This window comes from Temnothorax curvispinosus, unplaced genomic scaffold (assembly GCF_003070985.1).
Source record: "Temnothorax curvispinosus isolate PA1 unplaced genomic scaffold, ASM307098v1 QBEX01012418.1, whole genome shotgun sequence".
NCBI lineage: Eukaryota > Metazoa > Arthropoda > Insecta > Hymenoptera > Formicidae > Temnothorax > Temnothorax curvispinosus.
In genome coordinates this window covers 65,221-79,401 of record NW_020222198.1, presented here as the reverse complement: position 1 = coordinate 79,401, position 14,181 = coordinate 65,221, and the positions used below count along the sequence as shown (strand labels likewise).

General features: G+C 36.7%; 1 protein-coding gene and 1 long non-coding RNA gene across 2 annotated transcripts in view; both read left to right on the top strand.

The window, feature by feature from the left end:
• The window catches only part of LOC112462424, a 1,771-nt gene extending 579 nt beyond the window's left edge, over window positions 1-1,192 (top strand). The window contains exon 2 of the long non-coding RNA XR_003041668.1: window positions 621-1,192. This is a non-coding gene — a long non-coding RNA (uncharacterized LOC112462424). The remainder of the gene's footprint in view (window positions 1-620) is intronic.
• Window positions 1,193-3,379: 2,187 nt separating this feature from the next.
• Window positions 3,380-14,181, top strand: part of LOC112462425 (neurotactin) — a 40,675-nt gene continuing 29,873 nt past the window's right edge. Inside the window, exons 1-2 of the mRNA XM_025028179.1 lie at window positions 3,380-3,750; window positions 8,963-9,184. Coding sequence (XP_024883947.1) covers window positions 8,972-9,184 — 213 coding nt within the window. The 5' untranslated portion in view covers window positions 3,380-3,750; window positions 8,963-8,971. The remainder of the gene's footprint in view (window positions 3,751-8,962; window positions 9,185-14,181) is intronic.

The following is a 14,181-nucleotide window of genomic DNA, read 5'->3' as shown; positions in this document are numbered from 1 at the left end:
ATTAACCTGCTGCGCAAGGCGAATGCGATTTTCGTTCTGATCTAACAAAATACTACCCTACAACTTTATTAAGTGTTCCATTAAGATCTGCTGTGAGAAATTGATCAATCACAATCGAATGTGAGGAAAATAATTAACTATGATTGATTAATTTCTTAGGACTTAAGGATTACTACATATATCTTAAGGATTACTAATTATATATCTTTAGCTTATTTTCTTCAGTTTATAATAATTGACGAATTAATAACTATAAGACATACAGAGGTAAAGAAATATAAGAAATTTTATATTTTATTACTGTAATTTATCACGCGGTGCAATCTTTCGAACATCCCTCATTATTATAGCGACACGCTAATTTTCTTGGAATTTTTGATTGCCGAAAAAAAGATCTCCTGATCTCGGCAGACCAGGCAGCGACCTGGATTTGAAATTACTGTGATTATATAATTGTAATCTACAGTCGCAATAATCCATAGTAGATTTGGTAGAATATTTCTGAATTTCGATATCTTTGGACCATTGAATACTTTTCTAGAAACATTATGTATCCTGTACACATTTTCTCGATAACGAAAAATGTTTAAACGTTTGTAAAAAAATTATCTTCATTCCAGGACACTCGACGAGCTCCGGGTTTTCCCTATCGATGACGACGGTGAATGTCTGCCAAGGATATGCGCCAGAAGATGAACAAGATCTCTTCAACAGAAAATTGAATCGCCCAGCATGTCGAGTATTTTCCGCAAGAAGTAAACTCCCCTTTGTGTCTTATAGCAAGAAATTCTGTGTGAAAAAATCGAGTATCACGTCGGCAAGAGATTCGCGAGTGCAAGCACAAAAAATTGTTGTTAGGCATAAATGTATAATGTTGTTTCAACGAATGTTAACTTATTTTTTTATCGCGCTAGCTCTATGAGTGACGTGTAAATTATTTTGTTTAAATATTAACACGGTCTGAGGAGTTTAGAGATGAGAAAAGACGAATGTTTTTTCACGTTTTGTAAAATTCGGATGTCCATTGTGTCTGCACTCTCGCAGCGTTTGGAATTTTCTCACTTTCTCATGATCCTCTTTAGGTAAAAGAAAAGAAAAAGAGTAAATTCAAAACGCCACGATTAACAGTAATTAATGTTTAATTTCGAAGTCTGTCACTTTACATAGTAATAAACAAACGTCATAGATCATATATCATATCAAATTGTATATCGCATATCCGCATATACATATATATATAATACACAAGTGTTTTCCTCGTAGAATAATTTACAAAATCAGACTGTCTAGAAATACAGTTGCGTCCTGTTCCTGCTCGGTTCTGTTTTCCGTTATTTTTTTCTTTCTTTTTTTATATAATCACAGCTTATCCTGATACGTAAAAAAAACATTGCTATTGTATTTTCCTTTTTCCGTTCGATAATTAATCGACACAATCAGAGAGTTTCTCTGAGACATTCGTAAACTGCGATATGAGAATTAAGGTTTCTCTGGGATATTCGTAAACTGCGTCGTAGTGAAATGCTGGGCCAGAGATTCTGGAATATTTATCACAGTAGGTTGCGCCGGAAGTATAAGCTGAAATAAATATCAGTGATATATTTGTATGATATTTGTTTTCAGTGAAAGATTAGTTTTTAACATAAATTACAATCCTTGTATAATTTTAATTTAAATATGAAAAATAAATAAAATGCAAACAGCAGGAATAGTTTTTAGTTGTTGAAAAATGTATCCGGCACAAACGCTTTATAGCTTATCTGTAATATATATGTATATTAACTAAAATTTAATTACTAGCTTACCTTGTTCTTAATACTCATTAGGTCATAATCCTGCTCTAGAATCCGTTTTAATGTGCTATCTGTAGCAAGATCATCGCCTGGTTTCATACTGGCTCCAGATTGGCTACCACCACCCACTGTGTTCATCGTTACTCGTTTCACCCATGTAATCAGAACTACTCTCTGTATCCTCTTCTATGTTTACGTCCTATAAATTACAAATGTAATTCTTATAAACTTTTCTTACTTTCGCAATCCTCGGTCTGCAATATCATACGGATAAATTAAATCATGCAGTAAATTAAACCTTTCATAGCGCGGCAACGTTAAGAAAATTACGCCCTCACAACACGATAGTCAATCAGCGTTACACATATATTTCAAGTTATTGCTACTATCTCTTTCTGTTATTAAATTATAAAAGTTCTGAAACGTCCAAAATCAAATTTGTAACTTGAAAATGAAACTTTCTTCTGTATAATAATCAGCGTGTTGGCCTGAACTGCCATCTTCGGAAATTCCGGTCGTAGATGATGCAGCTCGACTGCCACCGCTTCTCGCTCTACGACGAGGTTCTTGATGCTCTGTTTCGTTTCGATTAAGCGCTTTGACATCTTATGGCTTCTCTTTTTGCGTTTGTCCCAAGACAGATTCCAACCCTTACACAATGACAAAATATATTTATATTTCTTTAATGTGTACTTTAATATGATTTGTACAAGATTAAGTAGCTTCGCTAATGCTTTTCTAACTTACTTGGAAGTGCATGAAGTATTCCACTGCTTTTCTACCTCTTAATGACATCAATGACATCAAGCATCTGCAAACAATTTTATAGTTAGTTTAAACTGCGAGTTTCCGTACGATGACAAAATTACTTATATCTACTTGTACATACAATATAAGTTTATTTCTTATATTTCATAAATCTGTAATTTGATGTAATTGTTCAAATACAACTTTAGTAGGTTACCTCTCTACTTTTGCAATCTATATCTCTTTCATATTGCAAGGATACTTTTTACTAAGTTCAGAATTAAATTTGCATTTTACACTTACCTATATTTTTGCACGTGAAATGTAGCCAGGTATTAGGCATAAACAAATCTGACAAATAAATTGAAAATAGGTTAAGCACGTTTCCCGTGTTAATAAACTATAACGTAATGCGTTCCGAAACCACCACATATTCTACGTCTCACCCCCACACTCCGGCAGCTAAACGATATACAGTTTTTCGCTTTTTTTAGCGAAACCGTGATCTAACAAACGTTTTACTTAGTATATTCGGAACTAACAAACGATTCCGCATCGATTGACCACGGTTTGAATCGAAAATTGTAAAGAATTCTATATTTACCGGCTAAATTAACACTAAAAATTATTTTTGTGATTACGTAAAAACTATTAACTAACAAACGTTCTAATTAGTCTAACAATCAATAACAAACGACTAACAATCGATTCGTAAAAAAAAAAATGTCGTAAGTCGAAATTGTCCGGCTAACTTCTATGAGGTAAAGTCGACCGTTACGCGCCAAGCAGTCGATCTTTCGCATCATCAAGATGGCGCTCGAAGGTTCATCGCCAAGCGGGATATACATATACTTCCCCAGTTCTCCGGTTTCTCCCTAAACGCAATATTCGTGTGCTGCTGGCGTTTCAACGGTAGGCGGTAGGCGGTAGGTCGGTAGCGTCAGTGTCAGTGCCGTCAGTCGTCAGTCGCGCGCTTGGCGTCCTCACGAGAGTTTCGTGGTTTGTGTTGTTTTCCACCTTCGAGTTCCGCGGCGTCGGTTGCAACGGAAAAACGAAACACGCAACGCGTCCTTCGCTATTCCCGCAGGATAAACGCAACGTCGTCGGATCTGGCGGCGGTTTTTATGGTCTCGTAACTGGCCGTACGCGTGTGTGCGAACGTGAGTGAGGGAGAACGATAACGGCGTCCATCGGCGCATTCTCCGAGGGGGTGAGTTCCTCGCGTTTTTGTTTCCGCGTTCGTACTTGCGCGCGCGCGAACGCGACTTGCCGATAAGTTCGCGTCGTCGATTTATTAATACGCCACGAATACGGATTTGAGATCGAACTGCAAGATTCAAAGATTTTCGCACAAACGATTGCAATCCGGGTAATATGTCGTGTATACTTTTCTTTTTCCCAGTCTCACGATTCGATTTCGGCTCGCCCTCGCGGAAACGCGAGCGATATTCTTTATCGAAACAAAGAACGGTATAAAGGTGCGATTTCATTGAAACCAGCGGCAGCGTCAAGAAAATGTAGTGGAGGAAGAAGTTCAGACCGTCTCAACTTTTTAGCGTACTTTTTAGCGTCTTCAACGGAAGAAGTTCCGTTGAATTTTGCGGTACGCTAAAAAGTTGAAACGGTCTGAACCTCTTCCCCCACTACATTTTCTTGACGCTGCCGCTGGTTTCTAGCGTCAATGAAATCGCACCTTAACTTGGCGTTCGAATCCAGTTACTCCAGTTTTTGCGTTTTTTTTTTCACTGCATATTTATCGTGCGATCACTGGCGAGAAGAGAAAGCGTACCGGCGATCGCGAAAATGATGCCGTTGCTCGAAATCATGCGGATGGCAGCTAATCTCGGCGTCACCTCACGCTCACCGGCGACACGTTCGGAATCGAGTACCTAGTTCTACGAGATCGAATCCACGTGATCCCGATGTCGCTGTCGAATCAGAACCAGAAACCAGCGCGGAAATCTCGCAATTAATTCGCGTGATTAACGTCGAGAAGATAATATCGCAATCGCTCCGGAAGAACGCTCAAACTGATTGTTAGAATGTCAAAACTTTTTGCAGCATTATCATCATCATACTTGAGCATCCTATACATATACTGCCTCTCTCTCAAAAGTTCGAGAGAGATCATGTACAAAATTTAAAAATATTTCAATGAGACGTTACTTAAAAGTCCGATTTATGTCTTACTCAATATCTTTTCTTAATTTCTTTTAAAAGTAAATTATATTTAGCACAGTTAACATAGCATTGTTTAATTTTAAGAAAATTAATTACGGTCGTAAAACCTTTTTTCCAAAACTAAACCGTGAACTATTTTGAAAGATGGATAGAAGAGAATCTTTTGTCAGAAAAAATAAATAAATTTATAGCTAAATTACCTAGATTGGTAAAAAAGAGATTAAATGTAAGAGTAGTTACTTTGACGAAAATAGTCTCTGATACTCTTTTCATCTTGTAAAAAAATATTTTTTTTGTAAAACTTTCAAATATTTTATATTATTTTTTATTTAATTATAGAACAATGAATAAAATTATAAAAATGTGTTAAATTATAATGCATAAGTTTGATTTTATTTCATATAGTAGACATTTTCAATTAATAGTTTTAAACTTTGAGCCAGCAGTGTAATTATTTTGATGGCCAAACAAAATTATTTTAATATCTGTATTTAATTATAAATTTTTAAATACTTCAAAATTGTTCTTTCCGTATTAGATGGATTTGTACAAAAGAAAGATTCTCCTCGCGTCGTCAAGATTTTGCAGAGGTCTAGTCATCGGCGCGTTGAAATCGCAGCAGGAAAAACGAATCTTCTATTGTAGTGCACGACCCTTCCTTTCAGTTTCTAGCTCATTCAGACGGTGAATGAACTAGTCGTCACGCTGGTCGTGTCGTTCTAAACGCATTTCCACGAAAGAACGAAGCGTCTATATTGACTATTAAAAAAAAAATAGACCATGTTTTCACATTTACTGATTATTGCACTTTATATTTAGCTTTACCTAATTATTTCCACCCTGACCGTATCATGTCATGTTTGCTTTCACGCTTATATAAAGCCGAAAGTAAAAGAGGTCCGCATAATACGTAATAATATTTTCTGTGTTAAACTGTCTATTCTTCGATTAAAAAGGTAGTTAACTCCTTCGCTTCTTTCCTTCACTTTCTTTGAGATGAAGGAGTTTTCTTCAAACAGGGTATCTACACAGAAAAAAAAGAAATATCAAATCAACATTGATATATTTATATATACGCAAGAATATATAATCTTCTTATAAGCATTTCAACTTTTTATTTCGACTTTTTTTCTTGATTGAACTATATAAAACTTCGTTTACCCATCATTTAACTATAAATGACTTCATTCAATCAAGTTTTCTTCATTTAATGCAATATAATCTCATTTCTTGATTTATATATTCTTGTACGTGTTGATTTAACACTTCTTTTTTTCTGTGTATTTTTTTTAATATTAAAAACCTGGATTTTTTATCTAATAAGATCAAAAAATTTTCAGAGAAATTTTTCGGAGTCTTGGAAATTTTTCATCGATATTATCCGCTCCAAATACTTTATTTTTTTCTACGAGAATATCAGAATGTTATATTTTAGTTCAAATTAGCTTTATTCGAGATTTTAGATAAGTTTTATTTTGTGTTTCTTTAATTTTTACTGACACTTTTTTATATGTATTTACAACAGATTTGAAATTCTTATTACATTTCTTGTAAATAAAAGAGTGAAGTTAACACACAATGTAAATACCTATTTTATGAAAATTTTCACTTCTTTTCAATCAACTTTCACAAATATAATATTTGAAATGAGTAATCTTTCAAAAGTATTAAATTAAATAGTGAAAAAAGTACTTTCATTATTTGAGCATTAAAAATCACAGATAATATTATTCGATATTTTTCCTAAAAGTGGCGATATTGTACAATCTTAACATTGCACGAAAATCCGAAAGAAAAATTGTACGGAGCTAATAAAAGTCACAAACATATATTTTATACGTACTGATGTGTAAAAATGTAATGTTGAACGATTGTTAATGAAAGATGCAAAATATACTAGAATAGTCAGACAAATAGAGGTAGTCGATGCTAAATTAATTTTCAAAGTTAAAATTCGAGAATTGAAAAGAAGGATTGTTCTCTCAAGATCTGTGTTCTCGTGCAATACGGGTATTATGAAATTTTCTTGCGTCGAGCAACCAAACTCAAAATGACGACAGGTCAACGTCGCGGTTTAGCGTCGCCACGACCATCAGACGTAAACCGATCGATCGTGTGGCATCGGTCTTCGAACTAGTAGATAGTCGGTGCATATGATATTATGCATTTCTTCGTTCTGTGCAGTAGAAATAGTCACGAATTTGCATAATTCTTTCATTACAAACGCGAAACCTGTGCAACGCTTTTTGCTTATAACAATTTATACATATATATACATATATAATATTTATTTTTTGTGATATTTAGGAAGATAAAAATTTAAATAAAATTTGTGGTTTATTTTGAATAAATTTTCTAAGGCAGAAATATACTCTATTATATACAATATATAATCTTTTTTATAATACGCACATATAATTGCTTTTATACATAACATTACTAACATTTTGTTACAGAATTATTTTGTAATATAGATAATAAATAAAATAATACTTTCTCTGCTTTAAAAAATTGATTAGAAATAGACGAGCGTTAAATGTCATTAAAATCCTTATCTTTCTAAATATTCATCTCAAGTTTAACGTTTATGGATGTTCTCTTTCTGAAAATTTAATTGCGGTCCTGATGTGTTACGACGATAAAGTAATTCTTCAACCAGCCGCGGTAAATTAAATTAAATTTGGTAGATCGGGATAGCACGCTAAATCATTTAAACGACTATACTCTGCAGTGACCGTATAGCGTTTCGTAGATTGTTTGATGCACGCACGATTATAAATCACGGTAATGCATTATACATCGAACGTGGCCGCTCCTTCGATGGGAGTGCAATCATCGGGATTTTGCATACATAACTGTCTTTGACAATTTATCAAACCTCATCAAGAGGTAAATTTCAAGTATTATAAAAATTGATGACTACGAGAAAATTGTTTTATAAACAAGTAAAGTGTGCAAGTAGAAACCTGCACATTGCTTCCTCATAGTTTTTAAGTATGCAAGTAGAAACCTTTGCTCACAAAGCTTCCTCTATTTGTTTTGGCTTCCTCATAGAGGAAACTTTGTGAGCAAAGGTTTCTACTTGCAAAAAACTCCAGAACTAATCAACCAAATCTTAACGAATTATATATGAAATAGGAGTAGAAAAGACTGAAAAATATAATAAAATTAGAAATAGATCGATATCTCCAAATTTGCGGAAATTAAAGCATAAACAAACATTTCTGCAAAAATTCAAAATTTTATTAAAAAAGAACCCCTTAATTATTAGCAATTTTTATTAATTCTATATATTTTTCAGTTTTTTCTACCCCTATTTCATATATAATTCGTTAAGATTTGGTTGATTAGTTCTGGAGTTATAGAAATTTCGGTAAATTTGGCACATACATACACACATACACACATACCGACATTTTTTAAAATAGCGATTTTTCGACGTTTTAGAACATTCTGAACACATTGGCAAAAGCAACTGAAAAAAAAATTTTTTTTACGAAAACAAAGCTTCCTCTATGAGGAAGCAAAAAGAACTACTCTCAATGAGATTGCGTTTTTGGTTTTATCGTTTGTTGATGCGAACAAAAATTCGGCAAAAGAGCGATGTTTCTCTCGCGAAACTCCATTTTCGTGTGTGCTTATACGCTCCATAGTGTCATGTTTCAAGGCAAGACATATCGATTTGCCATAAAAGTATAAATATCGAGATAAACAAGCCGATCGAAGTAGTCAGTAGAATGTTCTGCGCCACGCGAACTAAAGAATTCTTGTTGGGAAATGTTGAATAAAATATTATCAGCTTGAGGAAACTTTATTCGCGCATTATATTACAAGAAATTTGATAATACTTTGGAGAGATTCGCATAAAGACTTGTAATGTAATAACTTGGCGCTGTACTTCAGAGCATGCCTCAAAATAGTGAATAAAGATAAGAAATTATCGTCCACTGCCGCGCGTAGCAAGTGATATAGCTGTTGAATGGCAATTGAATGCGATTAGTGCACCGAATGTTCCAAACATTCGGAAGAAGTAGACGGTCCTCCAGTCACGGACTCTTCATTGAATTTAAAAACGATTCTCTCTCGGCGACAAAGTTCCGACGTGTGGCCGTCATAGTATGTTCATCTTCAACATTAGTAGCAAGCTAGAGTGTCTCGACAGCGCGTCAAATTAAATTCGCGATAAGATGTATGCGCCCAACCCTTAGTTAAACGCGGATTTTCTTCATTCTTAATTTCAGGAGTAGAGAATGAGTCAGGCGGATCAGGACAAAAGCATGGACAAAAAGGAGATTGCCGAAGAGGAGAAAGAGAAGATGCTGAACGCCGAGAATACGAAGCACACCGGCGCCGCACCTGCGTCCGATCTCGAATCCGAGGAACAGAAACCGAAGAAGAAGATACCAATCGGCGGCATCAAGATGCCCGGATTCTGCCGTACGAAGAGCAAGGAGCCGTGCAAGGTAACACTATGATATTTTATCTGAACCGTTATTTCCCGCGCGGCGCGGCGTGTCAAATCCTATCTGGACGTGAGACGAACCGCGGTTACGACATTCCGACGTTGAGTCGGTATTGGATGCGCTCCTCGTTCTACCCTCGCACTTCCTATCCTATATGTTGATTTTCGTATTTTTCTCACGTAAGAATCGCACATGCCTCGCAAGTACAGCAGGTGTAGAAAGCGCGGCGTTAATAGACCTATTGTTTAGCGATTGTATCACTTTCTGCTCCTACGTCATCGGCGCTCGCGCGGATAATTGTGACTGCTATCGCATTTCAAATCTGCGAGACGATCGCGAAAAGGTCATAAGAATGCCAGGTAATACTGCACGCAGACATTTAAATAATACAACGCGGAATTGAATGTACATATGAACGAATTTATGTGAGTCTCTGGAGAAATTTACTCTAATAGAGTCTCTCGCGATCGTCGCAACATTTGGTTAGCGAGGCTAATATTTTCCAAGAGTAAATATTTTGCAGATCATTAACGACCCGTTTTATCTCTCTTCGCCTAATTGACTCGCCGGGAGAGTCAGGGAGTAATCGAGTCGCGATAAGATCAAACTCGGCCGTTCCTAGGCCCTTTTCTTCCGTTTGTCATTTTTATTATTGTCGTGAAGCCTCTAATCGATACCAGGTGCGACGGTTAACGTCTTGCTTTCCCTCTCTTCTTTAACGCGATAGAAAAAAAATCGTTACGGGCCTGCGAACACCCCTCTTGGCGCGCACCATGGGGGCTTTACCTACGAAGTGGTTTTTTTTTTTAAGCGAATTACCTCATCTTCGCGAACAAGGCTCTATGATAACACTGGGATAAACAAAGGACGCCAGTCGCATTGAAGATTTCACGCCCAAACAGCTATTCTAAATTTTAAGGAACTGTAACTTTATGTACATGAGACATGTATAACTTTATATACATATGTATATCAGCGAAAAAGAGGAACATGGTCGCGTAATACCGCAGATAAAGCAATAACGCGGACTTGCGCTATACATAGGTACGCAACCGTCGCGAGATAATCCGCAAAATAAACCGTAACAACGATGCAGGGTGTATAGAATCCGGTCATGTCTGTCGTGCTTTCCGCTAATTAAATACGAAGATCTCGTATTTGCAGAATTTATACGCTCGAGAGAATGCGAGTGAGTCTCACCGTTTTCATCGCACGCTCACGGTTTTTGCTGTCCGTTATTTTCTTATTTTCACCATCAGCGTTGCATCGCCGTGAAACAAACTCCGTAGGTAGCGCAAATCTAAATAATGACGACGTCTCCGACGAGAGAGGACGTTTCCGATCTTACGCGAATAATTACGCTTTTATCAGTTAGTGCGTAGCGATTTAATTATTTCCGTTGACGATAATATAACGTCAGAAGAGAAATTGCTTGTGCAAATCTGCGACTTGCGTCGCTTCCGTCAATCGTAACTTTGATCTCTGCGTCACGGTGCGATTAGGAGCGAAAAGCAATGGAGGTGATTCGCATCATTCGCATGTAAAGATATTATGTAGCATCATTGAGAGAGCAAACAATTGCCTCTTCTTTTCTTTGCTTCTTTCTCCGCATCGTCATCGTCCAACTGGCGATATTGCATCTGGACTAAAAACACACGGCGACAACGATGACCAAGAAGACGCAGTGGCGTGTCGGCGCCTGGTGCTGTTGCAGCTGACTTTTCTCTAATTGATTTAATTCGCCTTATTAGTCACCTAATTGAAAAAGAAAGTGTCGGCTGTCACCTTGTTCTAGAAATCATTCTTTCATCGCCCTGCGGCCTTTCTCATCGCCTCTGTCCATGTACCGTATTGAGATTTATGGCCCCCCTTTTGAGACGATCGTTGTCGTGTGACACACTTTGCAACCCAAACGGATCTTTACATCCGGTACTGTTTCAATTCTCAATCTGTAATGTCGATCTGTGTAGCCGCTTCTTCTTCCATCCCTATTGTTACACGATCTTATTTACGAGCACTCGCCTAATACGAAATTAAAATGTTCCTCGACCGCGATGGCATTACGAACTCCTCTATTTTTGTAAGATAGAAGGATAGTAGATAAAGAAAAGGAACCAACAATGTTGTGAGACCATAGACCTTATAGACATGGACTGGCAATTATCTTATAGTTTCTGTATTAGAAGTAGTGTCCGGCGGAGGAAATTAGATAGAGAAACATACTTTGCAGTACTTCTCTCTCTTCAAGTGTCCGGAAATACGGAGAGAGAAAAATATTTCAGTACTTCTCTCTTTTTCTTTCTCCGTATTTTCGGTTCGGACACTTTAAGAGAGAAAAGTACTAAAAAGCATGTTTTTCTCTCTAACTTCCTCCGGATAAGTTCTGCTATGTATTACCAGCCCATATCTATAAAGCTATGAGACGATGAGCCAGCAATGCAGAATTAATCTATCTGTCTCAAGCATCATTGCGATTCACTTACCTAATCTTAATGTTTTTCGATAGCCGAGGCAAGTTTTCTCGGAAAAAATTTATGCATTTTTTTCATCTCTCGATCCCTCAAATGCCAGGAACGTGAATAACGGACAGCAATATCGATCGAGACTATCGAGAGTCAATTTCCATGTTATACAATCGGAAGAAATATTGCGGCCCCGGAGCCGCGAGTACATTCCTCACGTATTTCCACGTTCATTTGAAATACTCCGCGATCGCAGATGCGTGAACGCACTTGAAATTTATGCCGCGCGTCGTTTCTGAGACCATTACGGATCACCGAACTTCACTGCAGCGTGAAGCATCTGCCATGTGGAGGAAATATGGAAAACCGGGGTGACAAAGAAAAATTGCAATGTAGTAGAATCGCTTCTCCCGCAAATGGCGAAAAGATTTCCCCAGTACTTTCGCATTTGTAGAATATTTATCCATTTGAAAAAGCCATTATTACTATCCAGTTACTTATACCCAAACAAACGTCGCCCAAACTGACCAGTATCTATCCAGTAAAAATAGCTATACTGTAAAAATACTGGCTAGTAACTAGAATTCCTGATTTTTTTTCTACCACGATTGTTTGTCTATGTCCTACCACGTCTAAATTAACTTAAATAAGAGAAAAAAGAAAAGAAACAGCTTAATCATGTTCAATGTTGCAGCATCTCGTTGCAGCCAATCAGATCGTAACACATCCATTACATGGTGCTCAATCTTCCTTCTATTGGTAGCGTTGTAAAGATACATAATATGCATCCGGTTACGTTCGAAGTGGGTTTTCTTTCAGTAACGACTCGGGAACGAGTTCTTGGTCTCGGAATCGAAGTATATGTATATTGAACACGCGGAAACGGCGGTCACTGCGTTCCTCTGGACTAACATCGGTGTCTGACTAATATCGGTCTAACGTGAGTCATTACTGAGAAAGCGTTCACGGCGCCATCGGAACGAACGCGAACGACTTCTAGCGTCAAGAGGTGAAATCGGCAAGAGATTATTCCTGTAGATTGTAGAGGATACGAAGGTTTTGAGTACACAAACGTGGCTAGATGCCACGAAAGCTGACGCCGAGCCCGGTAGTAACGCTAAAGTCGCGTACGTATGTTGGCAGAAACGAAAATATTATTCTTGATTCCTCGTAATTCTTTATTCCGACATCCTTTCGCTTCCCTCTTTTTAACGGCTCGTAAATCGCGGACGGAACGCGGCGAGGGCTTTGTATAAACGTAGGCCGTGGCTAGAAGCCAATTGGTATCGCTCTTCTTGTGGACACAGCTTCAAGCCATAACTATCTCCTGTCGGCGATGAATGCGAAACGGCGAATAAAAGAAGTAAGCAGTTTGTTGCTCGGATTGATACCCGGCACATGTAGAGCTCGTGAAAGAGTTTTGAATGGAAGAACCATTGAAAAATATTATCCCTTTATTTTGTCGCTGCTATTCTGTCTAACAAGATTGGACTTCGGAGCTTCCAATATTTTGAAATTTAAGTAAAATGTTTCTCATATATATATATATATATAAGGGTGGCAATATTTTTGGGTCAAAAATTTGATTTTAAGTCTCACCCCTTAAATTTGTTCTACTAACTCTTAAATGAAGACCCTTGAAGAGCAGGCGCTGTAACTTAATATTTAGAGGTCGCTTAAAGCCTTTAAACATTGAATTTTTTCGAAAAAGTGATAAAAAAACTAAATTTTTCATTCATTTTCACTGTTAAATCTCTTTTAGTTACCTTATTAAAGTACCTGGCCATCAAATTTGAGGTACAACACATGAAACAAAAATGTAAATATAATTATATTATTACATTTTATTGTAAATATAAGTAATTAATGCAATCTTTGGCATAAAATCGTCTATAGCAAATATAAAATGATTTAATGAATTTAACCATTTTTTAACCATCCATGGCTTATAATCTTGTTTTGTAAGTAAATATATCAACCGCCACTTTAGAAAAACATTCTATCATCTTCAAACTAAAGCCTCTCTAAAGTTATATGCTGTAGCTTAAAAATTAATGGTCGTTAATTGCTTCAAAATATTGCTATTTTATTAAATAGTGCACTTAATGTAATTTTCTACATTGAATCCTTTTATTATTTTGGAAAATAAATTATATTATTAATATATTATTTAAATTAAGTCTACGTTTCCCATAGGAAGTTTTCGTTCATCGCATTTATCAGATTTCATATATAGTTTACGCTGTAGATGATTGTTTTAATAAATTTTGTATGTATGTACAGACGGCGTCATTAATTCTTTCCTAGCTGTATTCTGGGGATTTCTATAGTGCACGTTACATGTACTATGCCTTCAAGTGGAAGACTTTAATGACGCCGTCTGTACAGTCGGCTACTAAAAAAAAAGGTTGCAATACATGAAATCAGCCACGTATTAGACCTCTTCTTCTTCCTTGAGTAATGGCTTCTAAGGAAGAAGAAGAGGTCCGATACGCGGCCAATGTCTTGCAACCTTTTAGGCTGCGTTCGGAAACT